The 12,916-nt window shown below is 37.8% G+C and overlaps 1 protein-coding gene across 1 annotated transcript in view; it reads left to right on the forward strand.

Annotated features, from left to right (window-relative positions):
- PLXNB2 (plexin B2) overlaps positions 1-12,489 on the forward strand; it is a gene marked incomplete at its 3' end in the record, with an annotated part of 59,622 nt that extends 47,133 nt beyond the window's left edge. Inside the window, exons 15-25 of the mRNA XM_009073614.1 lie at positions 806-942; positions 1,586-1,753; positions 3,347-3,455; positions 5,178-5,405; positions 5,875-6,051; positions 6,513-6,652; positions 7,703-7,803; positions 10,002-10,231; positions 11,231-11,412; positions 12,157-12,223; positions 12,343-12,489. Coding sequence (XP_009071862.1) covers positions 806-942; positions 1,586-1,753; positions 3,347-3,455; positions 5,178-5,405; positions 5,875-6,051; positions 6,513-6,652; positions 7,703-7,803; positions 10,002-10,231; positions 11,231-11,412; positions 12,157-12,223; positions 12,343-12,489 — 1,686 coding nt within the window. The remainder of the gene's footprint in view (positions 1-805; positions 943-1,585; positions 1,754-3,346; positions 3,456-5,177; positions 5,406-5,874; positions 6,052-6,512; positions 6,653-7,702; positions 7,804-10,001; positions 10,232-11,230; positions 11,413-12,156; positions 12,224-12,342) is intronic.
- Positions 12,490-12,916: the final 427 nt, after the last annotated feature.

A 12,916-nucleotide genomic window follows, 5' to 3' on the forward strand; every position in this document is an offset into this window, starting at 1 on the left:
GGATGCTTTTCTCAACTGAAAGCAGAAACTACTTAGCGATGAAGTAATTAAATCACGCTGTTCATGAAAAGCCCTCGCTGTTAATTTATGGTATTTGTCATAGCTCCCAGAATACAATCATGGAAACAAAGACTGAATTGAGAACAAAAGGAGGGAACTTATTTGAAAAATTTAAATATCAAACAAGTTTCATAACAATTTGAAATGTGTCTGCTTGTTTTAATTGGTTTTAAGGAACCCACTCCAATGTTCTTGGTGCATACAGAGAAGCTGAGCATTTTCTGATTTTCATTCTTTTTGCAAGCTCATTGCTCAAGAATAGGATAACAGTTTTACCACAATTAAGAGCCCTATGAGATAAAGGGAATCTTGATATTCTCTCTGTTTGGTACAAGTTTTGAAAACCTTATTCTTTTTCTCCTGTAGCCGACACAGAATATAAGAAAGGCTAAGAAAAGGTGAAGGTAGACTCAGCCTCAGAAATGTTAAAATAAGTTTGAAACCAGGAAATCCAACAGAAAGCTCTCACAAACTTAATGCAACTAACTATATTTTGTGACTAGGGAATTGAAACTTGTATAAAGCCTTGTAAAATACAGTAAAGAAAAAAGTGCATTCACATCATGTAACTTCTGCCTTCAGCATGAATAATAAAAGGTTGTTTTATTTTAGCAGAGTTGCTTGTCATTAATTTTATCATTTTTCAGGTAGTAATATTAAACTTCTATTAAGTATTAAAGCAAATAATACTGGTGTAAATTTTATTTTAAGTTTCTCAATTTGTTTGACTATCTTCTCTTTGCAGGAGCCTTATCCTTCTCGAATAAGACCTGAAAGTGGTCCACAAGCAGGTGGAACTACACTTACCATCAGTGGTACAAACCTGGCCACTGGTTCCAAGAAGGATGTTCAAGTTTCAGTCGGTAGCCAGCCTTGCAATGTGTACGTAGCCTGAGTAACTATACAGAGCTGTATCCTAACAAGCCACCAACCTTTTCTGGCCTTTGAAAATTAAACAAATCTTATATCTATCTCTTCATGACTCATCCCATGCAATGGAGTTCTGCATATAACATTCAGACAGAAACTCTCTCAGAGGCTCCAGCTGAAAGAAGCAGCTATAAAACACCCAAAGTGGGAGAATTTCACTATCTGAAGATTTCTCCATTTTTGGTTTTCTGTACTTAACTGGCTGCTTCAAACCCACCCATGCTTTCACTCAGCATCTCCTCAGTGATTCTGTATAAAATCTTAATCTTCTAGTGCCCCTTGGCTTGTTCTTCTCCCTTCTCTTTCTTTTATTAACTGCTGCCCTTCTCTTTCCTCAAAAAAACAATGGAAGGGCACTAAGTGTGCTGGCATTGCATCGTTCCTGTGTTTGTACACTATTCATTGACATATCCTGCATATTTTTTACAAAGCCTAAGTGATCTGAACAAAGTGTTGTCTCCTCTCGTAACTACTTAGTACCTAGCAAAAATAGAGCCCTGGTTTTGTTGTTTCTGGGGTGCTGCAGTAAAAATAAACAAACCTCTGTAATGTCAGTAACAGAAGATGTTTCCTCTTCTTTTTTTCTCCAACCTAGCACTGAATTTGGAGATGAGATTGTTTGCATTACAGGACCTAATAACAAGGTTGAAGCTGTTTCAGTCACAATGAACTATGGGGGCACGATGATTAGTGTACCACAGCTATTTACATACAGTGAGAATCCTACTGTCACCAAATTTCTGCCAGTAAATAGCTTCAGCAGGTAAAGAAATGTTTGCCATTACTTCATTTACAATTGGGTTAAAATATGTGTTATATGTAATAAACCTATTACATATAGAACTGCTTGAAATAAAAACTTGTGTACACATTTAGGGACACATGGTTTGTGAATTTAACCATGGTTATTTTTGAAATTGTTCTGTTTACCTCCAAATTTTTGTCCTGTCTCAAAGGTAAATCCTGAAACCATAAAAGGTAATGAACTTCTTTTAAATGAAGATGTCTCAAAGAAAGAGATTTGAAGCATTTCAGCATGATGTCAGACAACATGATCTTTGCCTTACTTACAAACCTTTATCCTACGAGGATAACCTATATAAAAAATTTCTAATGGAAATGTTTCTAACAGGTTTTTTTATTCAGCTTTTAATAAGTGTACTGGAAAGAGAGGAATGTTATAGTTTGTCATCTCTTTCTTTGTCTCACTAGGAAATAAAAGTATCTTTTTAGGAAATCTAGACCAGGGTTTAGAATATGTTTGGAAGGATGTTTAGAATGCTTTTAGAAGGTATGCTCTGTTCTATGGTGGTACTCACTAATACCTCATCTGGTAGCCTTTACTTCTGGAATAAATCTCACCTAGTACTAGTTGGGAAACCAAAGAAATGTGTGCAAATTGTCTGTATAGAAGCCATTGTACCACATCTCTGGTTTTGAAAGTCATTCTGTGACCAATACAGGGACAAACATTACCCTGATTCTTTCTTGTTCCCCAGTATTCTGGTATTTCTGCTTAGTGGGGTGCAGTTGGCAGAGGGAGATCACAATGTTTCCACTTTCTTTCAGTAAAAAGAAGTGTAACATCATCACCTGACAAACAGAACATTAAAAATAAAATTGGCCATGACTTCTCTTGGAGATATTAGTACCTGTCTCCTTGAATATTGAGTAGTCACTTGTATAAAATTGGATTTGTTTTCAATATTTGCTTTTCATTTTTGATTTGGCTGATTTTGGGGCCTGGAAGGTTTCTTTGGTAGATCAGTAGTGATTTACCCCATGGAATTTTAAAGACTTCTTTTTTCCTCTATATAAGCCTTAGCCTACTTTTATGAATTGCTTTGAGGTTTGCTATCCCTCTAAATCCATATTACTTCGATGACTTTAATTCCCACTGGCAACTTGCATGCATTCTTGTTCTTATGTGAATGTATTATTTTTTAAACAATGTATTGCAAATGAAAGGGAATAGAGAAACCAGGTCCCTACAGAATTGTGGAAAATACACTGTCACCTTTGTCTCTGTGTGTGCATGGTAGGTGGAGTGATTTTAACAATAACATTGGAGAAGTAAAGCACATGAAGATTGACAGCAATGAAAAGCCAAAAATACTGGAAAAGCAATTTGTTCCTTTTTTTAATTCTTCTGTTTTAAAATTAATTTTAAGTTGACATTGCTGCCTTTAAATGCATTGACAGCTTTAACAGAAGTTCTTTTTGTAGAGTATCTGATTGTCATATAGGTTTTATATATAGCTTTTTTCAGTGGAAGTAGTAGCACTTCAGGATAGAGCAGTCTGTAGCTGTGGTAGTTTGCCAATTACTTGACTTCTTTTATAATTCTGCCTTTCAGTGGAGGGAGAAATATTACAGTAACTGGAACCGGTTTTGAACTTATCCAGAGTTTCTCATTGGTGGTATATGCAGAGCGTCCAGAAGCAGGGAAGATGAATCTCAAAAAGGTAATTTTGTTTCTTTCCCCACAAAGGCATCACACTGTATGCACAACATACAATCTGTTCAAAACTTGCATTTAAGTTGCCCACTGGACTTCACTGGGCTTGGAGTGGAATAAGGTTTGAACAGATTTCTGGGTCTGTTTAGGGTTTCTGTGGAAGAAGATCTTCACTTTCCCACCATCTTGACTTACATTCACTTGAACCTTACCATCGTCTGTTTTAAAATTATTTTCATTCAGTACAAATGAGGATAGAAGAATTAAGCTTTGAGTGATAAACTGGATGTATTTCAGAATTTAAAAGTGTTTATTTTATTTTTCTTTATCTTTCTCCTTATTCTTCCCCCTGCAAGCTTTAGAGATTTGCCGGAAACAGGACTCAAATCCACACAATGCAGAGTACTCAGCTTTGCAGTCAGTGCCTTTTATTTTCTCACATCTCAATGAACCGAGTCTTGTTTCATTTCTTGCTTCATGCATATTCCACCTGTAGTAAGTTCACAAAAAAGGTTGAGAAAAATAACATTAAGAAAACATCTTCTTGCATCTCATGTTAAGGGGAACTGACATTACCGATAGTCGTAATTTCCCATTCTTCTAATGAAGTTCACAATTCAGTGACATGATTTAGGACTTAAAAGTGGTCTTCCAGTAAGAACATTTTAAGACTTTTCCTAATGCTGGATCTTCAGTTTAAGACTATCTTGTGATCTATATAGAGTTGGTAATGTGCATGGTTTTTTTATTACATGCATGATTCAACTCTTAGAGTATGCCAAAGCCAGCTAGATTTGGGTCCATTAGAACCCTATCCTTAAAGATTTTTAAGAGGAAAACTGCCTACATCTGTTAACCCATAAACTACAAGAGGTAATTATCTTGATAACCTTGACTTCCAGAACAATCTAAAAGTCTATTTAGCATTCTTGACAGTGTTTATCAATATTTCTTACCCCTCTTCTTATGTATGCTTATCATACACTCTCAGCCCCTTAGCTTAAGTCAGCATTACATACAGCACACATTCTTGGTTAAGAGTAAAAGCTTTTCTGATCTTTTGTTTTGCTTTCACATATATGGCAATGTCAGAAACATTGGGGAGAAGCTATCGAATTGCATTGAGTCTCAAAGTGAGAAATGGATGTGGTGATAGAATAAATGTTGAGGCTTCCTATTAGTAGTGTTGACTGTGGTTGATGTTACTGAATGACAGAAAGAGTGAAAAAAAGTGGGAATGGAGGACAGGTGAACTGAGTTGCTACCTTGAGTAGCTGATTGACAATGAGTAAATTTTATTCTGAAATTTCACTTAGTAATCATATTGGATTTCAATGAGGTATTTTACAGTGTAAATAGAAAATAATCTACCCAAGATACTTCATGGTACAGAAGACAATCTGGATTAAAGGTGACATGTTACTTCTTAATCTAAGAGGAACTTATTGGTATCAGTCCAGTGTGGTAAAGATCCATAGAATCTGGAGGCAATGGAAACTGATCTGTAGCCTAAGCTTTTTCTGCAGGCAGCTGGCAGAACATCAATGATTTATTCCCATCAAGAAATTTGTTTCATTTCTTTTCAGAAAATACCTCATACAATGTTATTTCTGCTGTATGGAGAGGATATAAATCCAGTGCTTTTATTTCCACAATCTAGAGTTATCAGCAGTTATGTACAGGAAAATGTCAGACTCTAAAATGTGCATGTTCTTCTTGTTTCTTACAGTTTTATGGAAAGGTTGTTGACAGACTCAATGAAACCACAGTGGTTTTTTCTTCCCCACCAATACTGGAAGACCCAGAAAACTATAACATTACCACTATTATTCTAATGGATCATTATCATTTAGTTGTAAAGAACGAGAGTCACTCCTTTGCCTATGTTGCAGACCCAACCTTTGAAAACTTCACAGATGGCATCAAAAAACAAGTCAACAAACTTATTAATGCAAAGGTAAACTTTTCAAAAGTTGGTGGTTATTCATTTTGTCCTGGAAGCATGTATGGAATTTTTCCTTCCTTCCTCAAAGCCTTAACAGCTGTTTGGTGCCACACCTCAAATTATTGGTAGAGTCCCTTACCTCTGCTACATGATGAACACTGACAGCTCCCCTTCCTCCCCCCATCCCTTCTCAGAGGGATTTGCTATCTTTTTAGCCCTACTTTGGGTTCCCCAGGGATTCCACCTCCTGCTGAGCATGGCATTTGGAAATGGCCTTTCCCAGTAGAGCTTCCAGGGACTGGAAGGGACATCTCATCTCACACCAAGAAGGAAAAGAGGGGAATCACATAATTCCCAATGGCTCTGCTGTTCTGTAAATCACATCTACTGCTAAAAGTGATCAAACTGGAAAGTTGCAGCTCAGGATTTCTTGTGTCCCAAGACTTTGCAGTGATGACTTAACCCTTTATTTTCTGTCTAGGGCAGTAACCTGAACAAAGCCATGACAATTGATGAGGCCCAGGCTTTTGTTGGTGATGAGCCTTGCAACATAAAAACTCTGACTGAAACGGACTTATATTGTGAGCCACCAGAAGTACAGCCTCAACCAAAGAAACGGCAGAAGAGAGATACCATCAATAACCTTCCTGAATTCATTGTAGGTTACCTTTTCTATAGAGTTTAGTATCATGTGTAAGTGATGCTGATTCAGTGCTTCTTTACTGAAGTAATTTGTTCTCCAAAGTTGTTGTAGTACTGCGAAGAAACTCCTTGCAGTTCTTTCTTCCTCCAGCTGCTGCCTGCTGCATAAAGGATGTCACACATAAAGACTGGTCCTAAGCTGCCAAATGCCTTCTACCTTCGTTACATGGGAATGTAAAACTGTAGCTAGACAGGCTGGGGATTTTTCTTCCTCTGCTGAGCAAAATTAAATTACTTCATGGAATAAAGTGCTAGTGACCCAAATTCAGTATAAAATATTCAGAAATGTTTGCTTTGGTTGGCAGTTTGAGCTAGAGATTCACTTGTGGGAATTACTAAGAATTTAGAGTGCAGCTGAGAAGTGGATCACCATCCTTTTGCACTTTTTGAGACAAATGTCTGTGCTTATCTAATTAGGTGAAATTTGGACTCCGGGAATGGATCCTCGGAAGGGTGGAATATGATACACGTGTGACTGATATCCCACTGAATCTTATTTTGCCGCTGGTACTTATTCCTATGATAGCAATCATCATCATTTCTATCATCTGTTACAGGTAAGTTCCTTTAATTAGGCGCTTTTGTTGCCCTAAAGCTTTCAAGGTACTACCTGATTGTTTGCAGTTCAGTCTACAGAAATTGTCTTCATCTTTTTTATGAGCTGCAGAGTTAAGAAAGGGAGTTACAGCTGGAAATATGTATGAGCACCAATTTATTCCTCTCATGCACACGAAATTCCTTGGTGTCAGTCAGCCCAGTCCGTCCTTTATATAAATGCAACAATTGGTCCCAGGCTTCCCAAGCACAATTGCAGACTGAGTTGCGCACAAACATTTTTGAAATGGCAGCTAAAGAGCCACTTGTGAATGAGATACTTTATTCTGTATACATGCCCATCAGCAATTATGCTGCCTCAGTCAGCATCATAGGTCTGAGCTGGATGGATTTGGCTGAGGGTCATTTTGGCCTTTCCAGCTGAGATAAGTGTTACCCACACACAAATGTCACAATTAACAGTGAAATTCATGTTTCATAAAGGGCCAGAACAATGTCTGTATTTCACTTAAGACCTACTTAGTCCAACTTTAAGGTTAGGATTGAGTGTTTCATGCTGTCTCTCAGGAGAGGGTGGATTTCACTGTTTTGAAACATACCAATACAGCTGAAACATGTGCTGTACAGCCCTGATGTTCTCATGGACCTCAGTCAACCTTCTCAGTTCAATCCCAGAGACACTCCTGGGTGGCTTACAGCCTGTACAGGACGTGTTGAAAGGAATCTTTGTACAGTGCAGACCAATTGAGTTTTTGTACTTAATATGTGATTGGAAGTATTTGTAGCTACTTCTTACTGGATTTTAAATTGCTGGCCCCAGTGTGCATTGAAACAGCCAGCCCAAGATGGTGCCAGGTTGATTTACATGGAATGAAGACTTCTGCCACTTGTTGCTGTTTTCCTCCTGCATTCTCATTCTGCTGTATTTAAAAAAAACACATTAAAGCCAGGAAAATTTCCTCCAGTCCTTCGGCTTCCCTCTCAGAGCTATTGCAAATTACTGACTTTTGCAGTTTGTAACTTTTTTAAAATCTTCCCTCTATTCCATAAAGACGCAAGAGCCAACAAGCAGAACGAGAGTATGAAAAAATTAAATCACAACTTGAAGGCCTGGAGGAGAGTGTCAGAGACCGGTGCAAGAAGGAATTCACAGGTATGACAGATGTTTTCACTCCTGTGGGTCCTCTTAAGCAATCTGAAGACAGGCTGGAGGAATGGTGCTAGCTTGCTAAAACTGTCTTCTGGGAACAAATAATTAGTAATCACAGTAGTCTTCATTACTCACTTTGACATACAGCAGATACTTTGCTATTATATGTGAAAGAAGTAAATAAAATAGCTGAGGTATTAAAGGAAATGGATAGTTTTAGTCTAAAGGAATTTCAGAGTCAGAAACTGGGAGTAGAAACTAGTTGAGATTGAGGTTACTTATAGCCATTAATGTGAGTGACCATTAATATGAAGATAAGAATGTATTATAGTGACTAACCATATGCTTAGCATTTAGCATAGTGACTGTATGTGCACAGTATGCACATTAAGAACTGTTTTCAGAGCTGCAAAATTTATTTGCAGCAATCAGAACACAAAGGGATAATTTGGTAAGCTCACAGGAAAGAAACAGCATTTTTCCCTGTTTATCACAGGAAAATCTTGAACTTGATTTGAGGAGCTAGCTAATTGTTCTGTGTAAATGTAGAGGCATCATCCTAGGGAAGGCAGTGGGAGGTGTGAAGCCTCAGCATTTTTACATGTTGAACTACTCATTGCAATGCTTAAATTAGGCATCTGAGTGCAGACATTGCAAATATTGGCCTAAATGATTACCATTAAATATCACCTCATTATCTGAATAATACTTGCTGTTGGATCATGTTGAAATAATCTCTATTTTAACAAAATACCCGTTTGTTTTACTTCTAAAGAGAAAACATTATTGGCAATGGCTAAAAAGCAGGATTGAAAAAAACAGCAATTTCAGGTTAGTGTTTGAAATTAAAGAAGCTCAGGGTATCTCAAAGATTTCAGCCATGTTGAAAGCCTCCCCCAGCCTTGTTTTTCTGTCTTTTCTGGGACAGGATATTATTTTCCTGTACCAGCTTGCTTTCTCTGGAAAAACAGCTCTTTCCAGGTTCTGGATACAAACTAGAAGCAAATGTTTGAATCAAGAACTGTTCCCAAATGGGCTTCCTTTCAAACTGCATTTTGAACAGTGAGAGGATCGATCAAGGTCCTCCTTCCCTCTTGCCAGCTCTCCCATGGAACTTCGTACCTGTTTCTGAGAGGAGCAAGTGCCTTTCTCTTATTGACATTCCTAGTAGGGGGCTACAGATGTCAACTGTGTGTTAGGTTGAAGGTTTCCTCTCTATTCCACAAAATACAAACACTGGGGAAGTAGAGTGCACATCCAAGGAGTAATTCAGTTCCTAAACTACATCCAATTTGACTGACAGGTAAATGAAACATTGAAGTCAAAATACATTCTGGTTCCATACTATGAAACTGTAATATCAATAGCACAAAGTGCAGACAGTCTTAAAATACACAGGACCAAAGATAGCCAAGGAAAGGGACATCAGGAAGTACAAATACCACAGAAATGGAAACCACAAGATGTTCTCTCCCTCAGCTTTGCTGAATGCTATAAAATAAAGAGGTAAATGAATGAATAAGAGCAATGAAACTTCTGAGACAATAGGTCATTTTATTAATTAACATGGTATTCTAGTCAATCAGCAACACTGACTGATTGGAAACCCTACAGCTAGAATAGCTGCTCCAAGGGATGTTTCCCTAAATTTTGTCCCTTTTAAGAACTTCAGAGCTTTTGACTCCCACAGAAATGTTTCCATCAATTTCAATGAACCATTTATCTTTCCTCCTTCCTGCAATCCCCTTCCTTCCAATTAAATTAGTGTGCTTTACACTTTAGACCTTTCTTTCCTTGATTGCTCTGTTTTTAAAAGAACTTTCATTACTACCTAGACTCAGAGGGTGTAGAATGTGGAATGGAGGAGGAAAAAAAAAGAATATTTCAGTGCCTTTTTTTGTTTCTGTACTACAATCCTACATTCATATATATGAACTCACACAGACACCCATTAAAGTCATTTTTCAAATAGGAAACAAGAAGGAAACAATTTATGCTAAAGGGAGTTATCTTAATGTCACTGTAGGATTAACTGTGGTCATAGTTAACAGGATAATTGGTAAAAATAGCAAGAGAAAATGTGAGATGAAGTAAGAGTTTTTGGTGTTAAGTTGCTTTTTCTCTATTACAAGTCACCCAAAGAGATTGTGCTGCCTGCAGGCTTTTCAAAATCAGCCTATTAAATGCATTGCATATTGCAGATCTAATGATAGAGATGGAGGATCAGACAAATGATATCAATGAAGCTGGAATCCCAGTACTGGACTACAAAACCTACACAGACAGAGTCTTCTTCTTGCCCTCCAAAGATGGAGAGAAAGATGTGATGATTACAGGGAAGCTGGATATTCCCGAGGCCAGGCGCCAGACTGTGGAGCAGGCTTTGTACCAGTTCTCCAACCTCCTCAACAGCAAATCTTTCCTCATTAATGTGAGTACTGAAGTCACCTTGTCTCTTAGCTAGGCATATCTGTGTGTGCAAGACAGTATGTTTGCAAACACAACTGAACCAAAATTATTAAGAATAAGTTATTTTCATACGATTCTGATTCCACAGTTACCACTGCAGCTATGTGTCATCACAGCCAAAGCTTCCTGGTGGGATGGAGAGGCACGATCCTATTTCTGTGCCGGGTCGTGCAGTATGCAGTTAGTCAACATTGCAGTGGCTGTTAGAAAAACAGATATTACCCAATCTGGCATAAAAACTGGTGTTACAAGTTTGGTTTAGCCCTTTAAGAAATGTGATCAGAGAATGCTGTTTCCATCCTGGCTCCTCACGGGAGTCACCTGCGGGCAGCCATCTGCTGAATCCCTGTCCCAGAGAGGCAGAGGCTCCTTGAGTGGCCTATTCATCAAGACTGACGAGTGCTCACAGCAGCTCTGAAGAGACTTCTAATTGCTCACTCTCAAAAACTGAGGCTCATTGTCAGACACCTGAATATAGATTTAGGCTTCTAACTTCTTCTCGTTTTTAAAAAATGCGGCTCCAGTGCTGAGCTAGTTAATGGTAGTAATGGAGTTTATGGCAGATGAGAGCACATTCCCAGGTGTACTTCGATTAGTGTCTTTGTAATTTGATGTGAAAGGACTGGGAATTTGGGGGAGAGAGGAGTTGATTTGCTCTTTTAAAAAATTGTCACAGAACAGTTTTTTTCATTTAATTAAAGCATCTCTTTTAGATAAGCTTTTAGTTAAGTATATTAGCATTCCTTGAATCAGGCCAGTACATTGTGTATATATCTAAAACCAAATTCTAGGCAACATTTCCTTACAAGTAGTTTTTTCAAAACTTCTGAAAACTTTTTCCATTCTGCTCTTCAGAGATCAATATTAAAATAATATTGCCTGTCTTCTTAGTGCAGAGAAGTGTTGATGGTCTTCAGAAACCTGTCATCTGACTAGATTTTATGTTTGTTTTCTGTTTCAGTTTATACACACGCTGGAAAACCAAAGGGAGTTCTCTGCTAGAGCTAAAGTGTATTTTGCATCTTTACTGACAGTCGCTTTACACGGAAAACTAGAATACTATACTGACATCATGAGGACGCTGTTCTTAGAACTGATGGAGCAGTATGTTGTGGCCAAAAACCCAAAGCTGATGCTAAGAAGGTTTGAATGATTGTCATATTTTCTGTAGGCCTTTGGTTTTCTGTAAATGTGTTTCTTTCACAGTGTGACTGTATTAAAATGCCAGCTATCCATGAAGGTCAGGAATAGCTTGGCCCAAGTATATCAGGAAGACAAGCCCACCAGGAACAGCTGGGGAAGGCACAGGCAGGACTGCTGGCCACATATTTCCTTATTCAAATACTGTAGTGTAATCTTCCTTCAAAATGCTATACATAACATTTTGTTTACTTTTTGAACTAACTTTATTCCAAATGATCTAGCATTTATACCACACACCATCTCCATAATGAGCACACATAATCAGCTTGCATTGTGCATTCAGTGAGGGCTTGCTCTAGTGTTTTAACCCTGTCATTATCCCAAATAAATTGCAATAGACCTTGCTCTGTGTATGTTGTAGCTTTGTAATCCTTAGATTATTTCCCACTAACTGCACAACTGGGTTAATTTTTTAGCTCTTGCAGCATAGACCCAATTTAAGATTTTGCATAAAGGATGTGTGCTTTTCAGCAATGAGCTGAAGGTACCCAGGAATGATGAGCAATACAAAGCACTTATCCTAAAGCAAGTACATGCTTTCAAGAGTCTACAGGGAAATCGTTGCATTAGGAGAGTGTATGCAGCTAAGCATACAAAAATATTATATTTCAAGCAAGCAACGTTTTTTGTTAAAACCTTGTCTTTAAGTACCCTTACCATATTCGGGCTTGTTTTTTTTTTCAGATCTGAAACAGTTGTTGAGAGAATGTTGTCAAACTGGATGTCTATTTGTTTATATCAGTACCTCAAGGTAAGAGTTGAAGTCTGTTGCCTGTGGGTTTGGGTTTTTTTTAATCAATAATGCTTAAACTTGCTGCATTGAGTGTATCGTTTCATTTTGCTTTATTTCATTTCCTTTCCTTTGAACAGGATAATGCTGGAGAGCCTCTTTATAAATTGTTCAAGGCTATCAAACACCAGGTAGAAAAAGGCCCAGTGGATGCTGTACTAAAGAAAGCCAAGTATACATTGAATGACACAGGCTTATTGGGAGATGATGTAGAGTATACACAGTTGGTAAGCAAAGCATGATTAATAAATTGTAAAATCTCTTTTTATTCTGAAATTAATTCCTGTAGTATTAAGTCTGTGCATAGTTTTCTGGACTACTGTGAACTGCATAAAAATTCTGGTCGTGGGCAGGGCTGTTGATAGTTTGACCAAAACAAGTGTCTAAGCAGGAAAACAGAATTATAAACTATCTTCTAAGTGTTAAATCCAAATCCTGCCACTGTGGAATTAATTTCAATAAATCCCTTTCCTAAATTTCAGTCCATCTGAACAGTGGGCAGGGCATTTGGCTGCTTCCTTTTTCCCTATCTAATTTAACTGGCAACTGATTTTTGCAGAATGCTTGCACTTTTATTTAGCTTGAACTTTGGGTTGTCTTTCTGCCTTGTGATTGCTGCTGGTCAGTATATCAAACATCATTTTAGAGATCATT

This window comes from Acanthisitta chloris, unplaced genomic scaffold (assembly GCF_000695815.1).
Source record: "Acanthisitta chloris isolate BGI_N310 unplaced genomic scaffold, ASM69581v1 scaffold20604, whole genome shotgun sequence".
Taxonomy (NCBI): Eukaryota; Metazoa; Chordata; class Aves; order Passeriformes; family Acanthisittidae; genus Acanthisitta; species Acanthisitta chloris.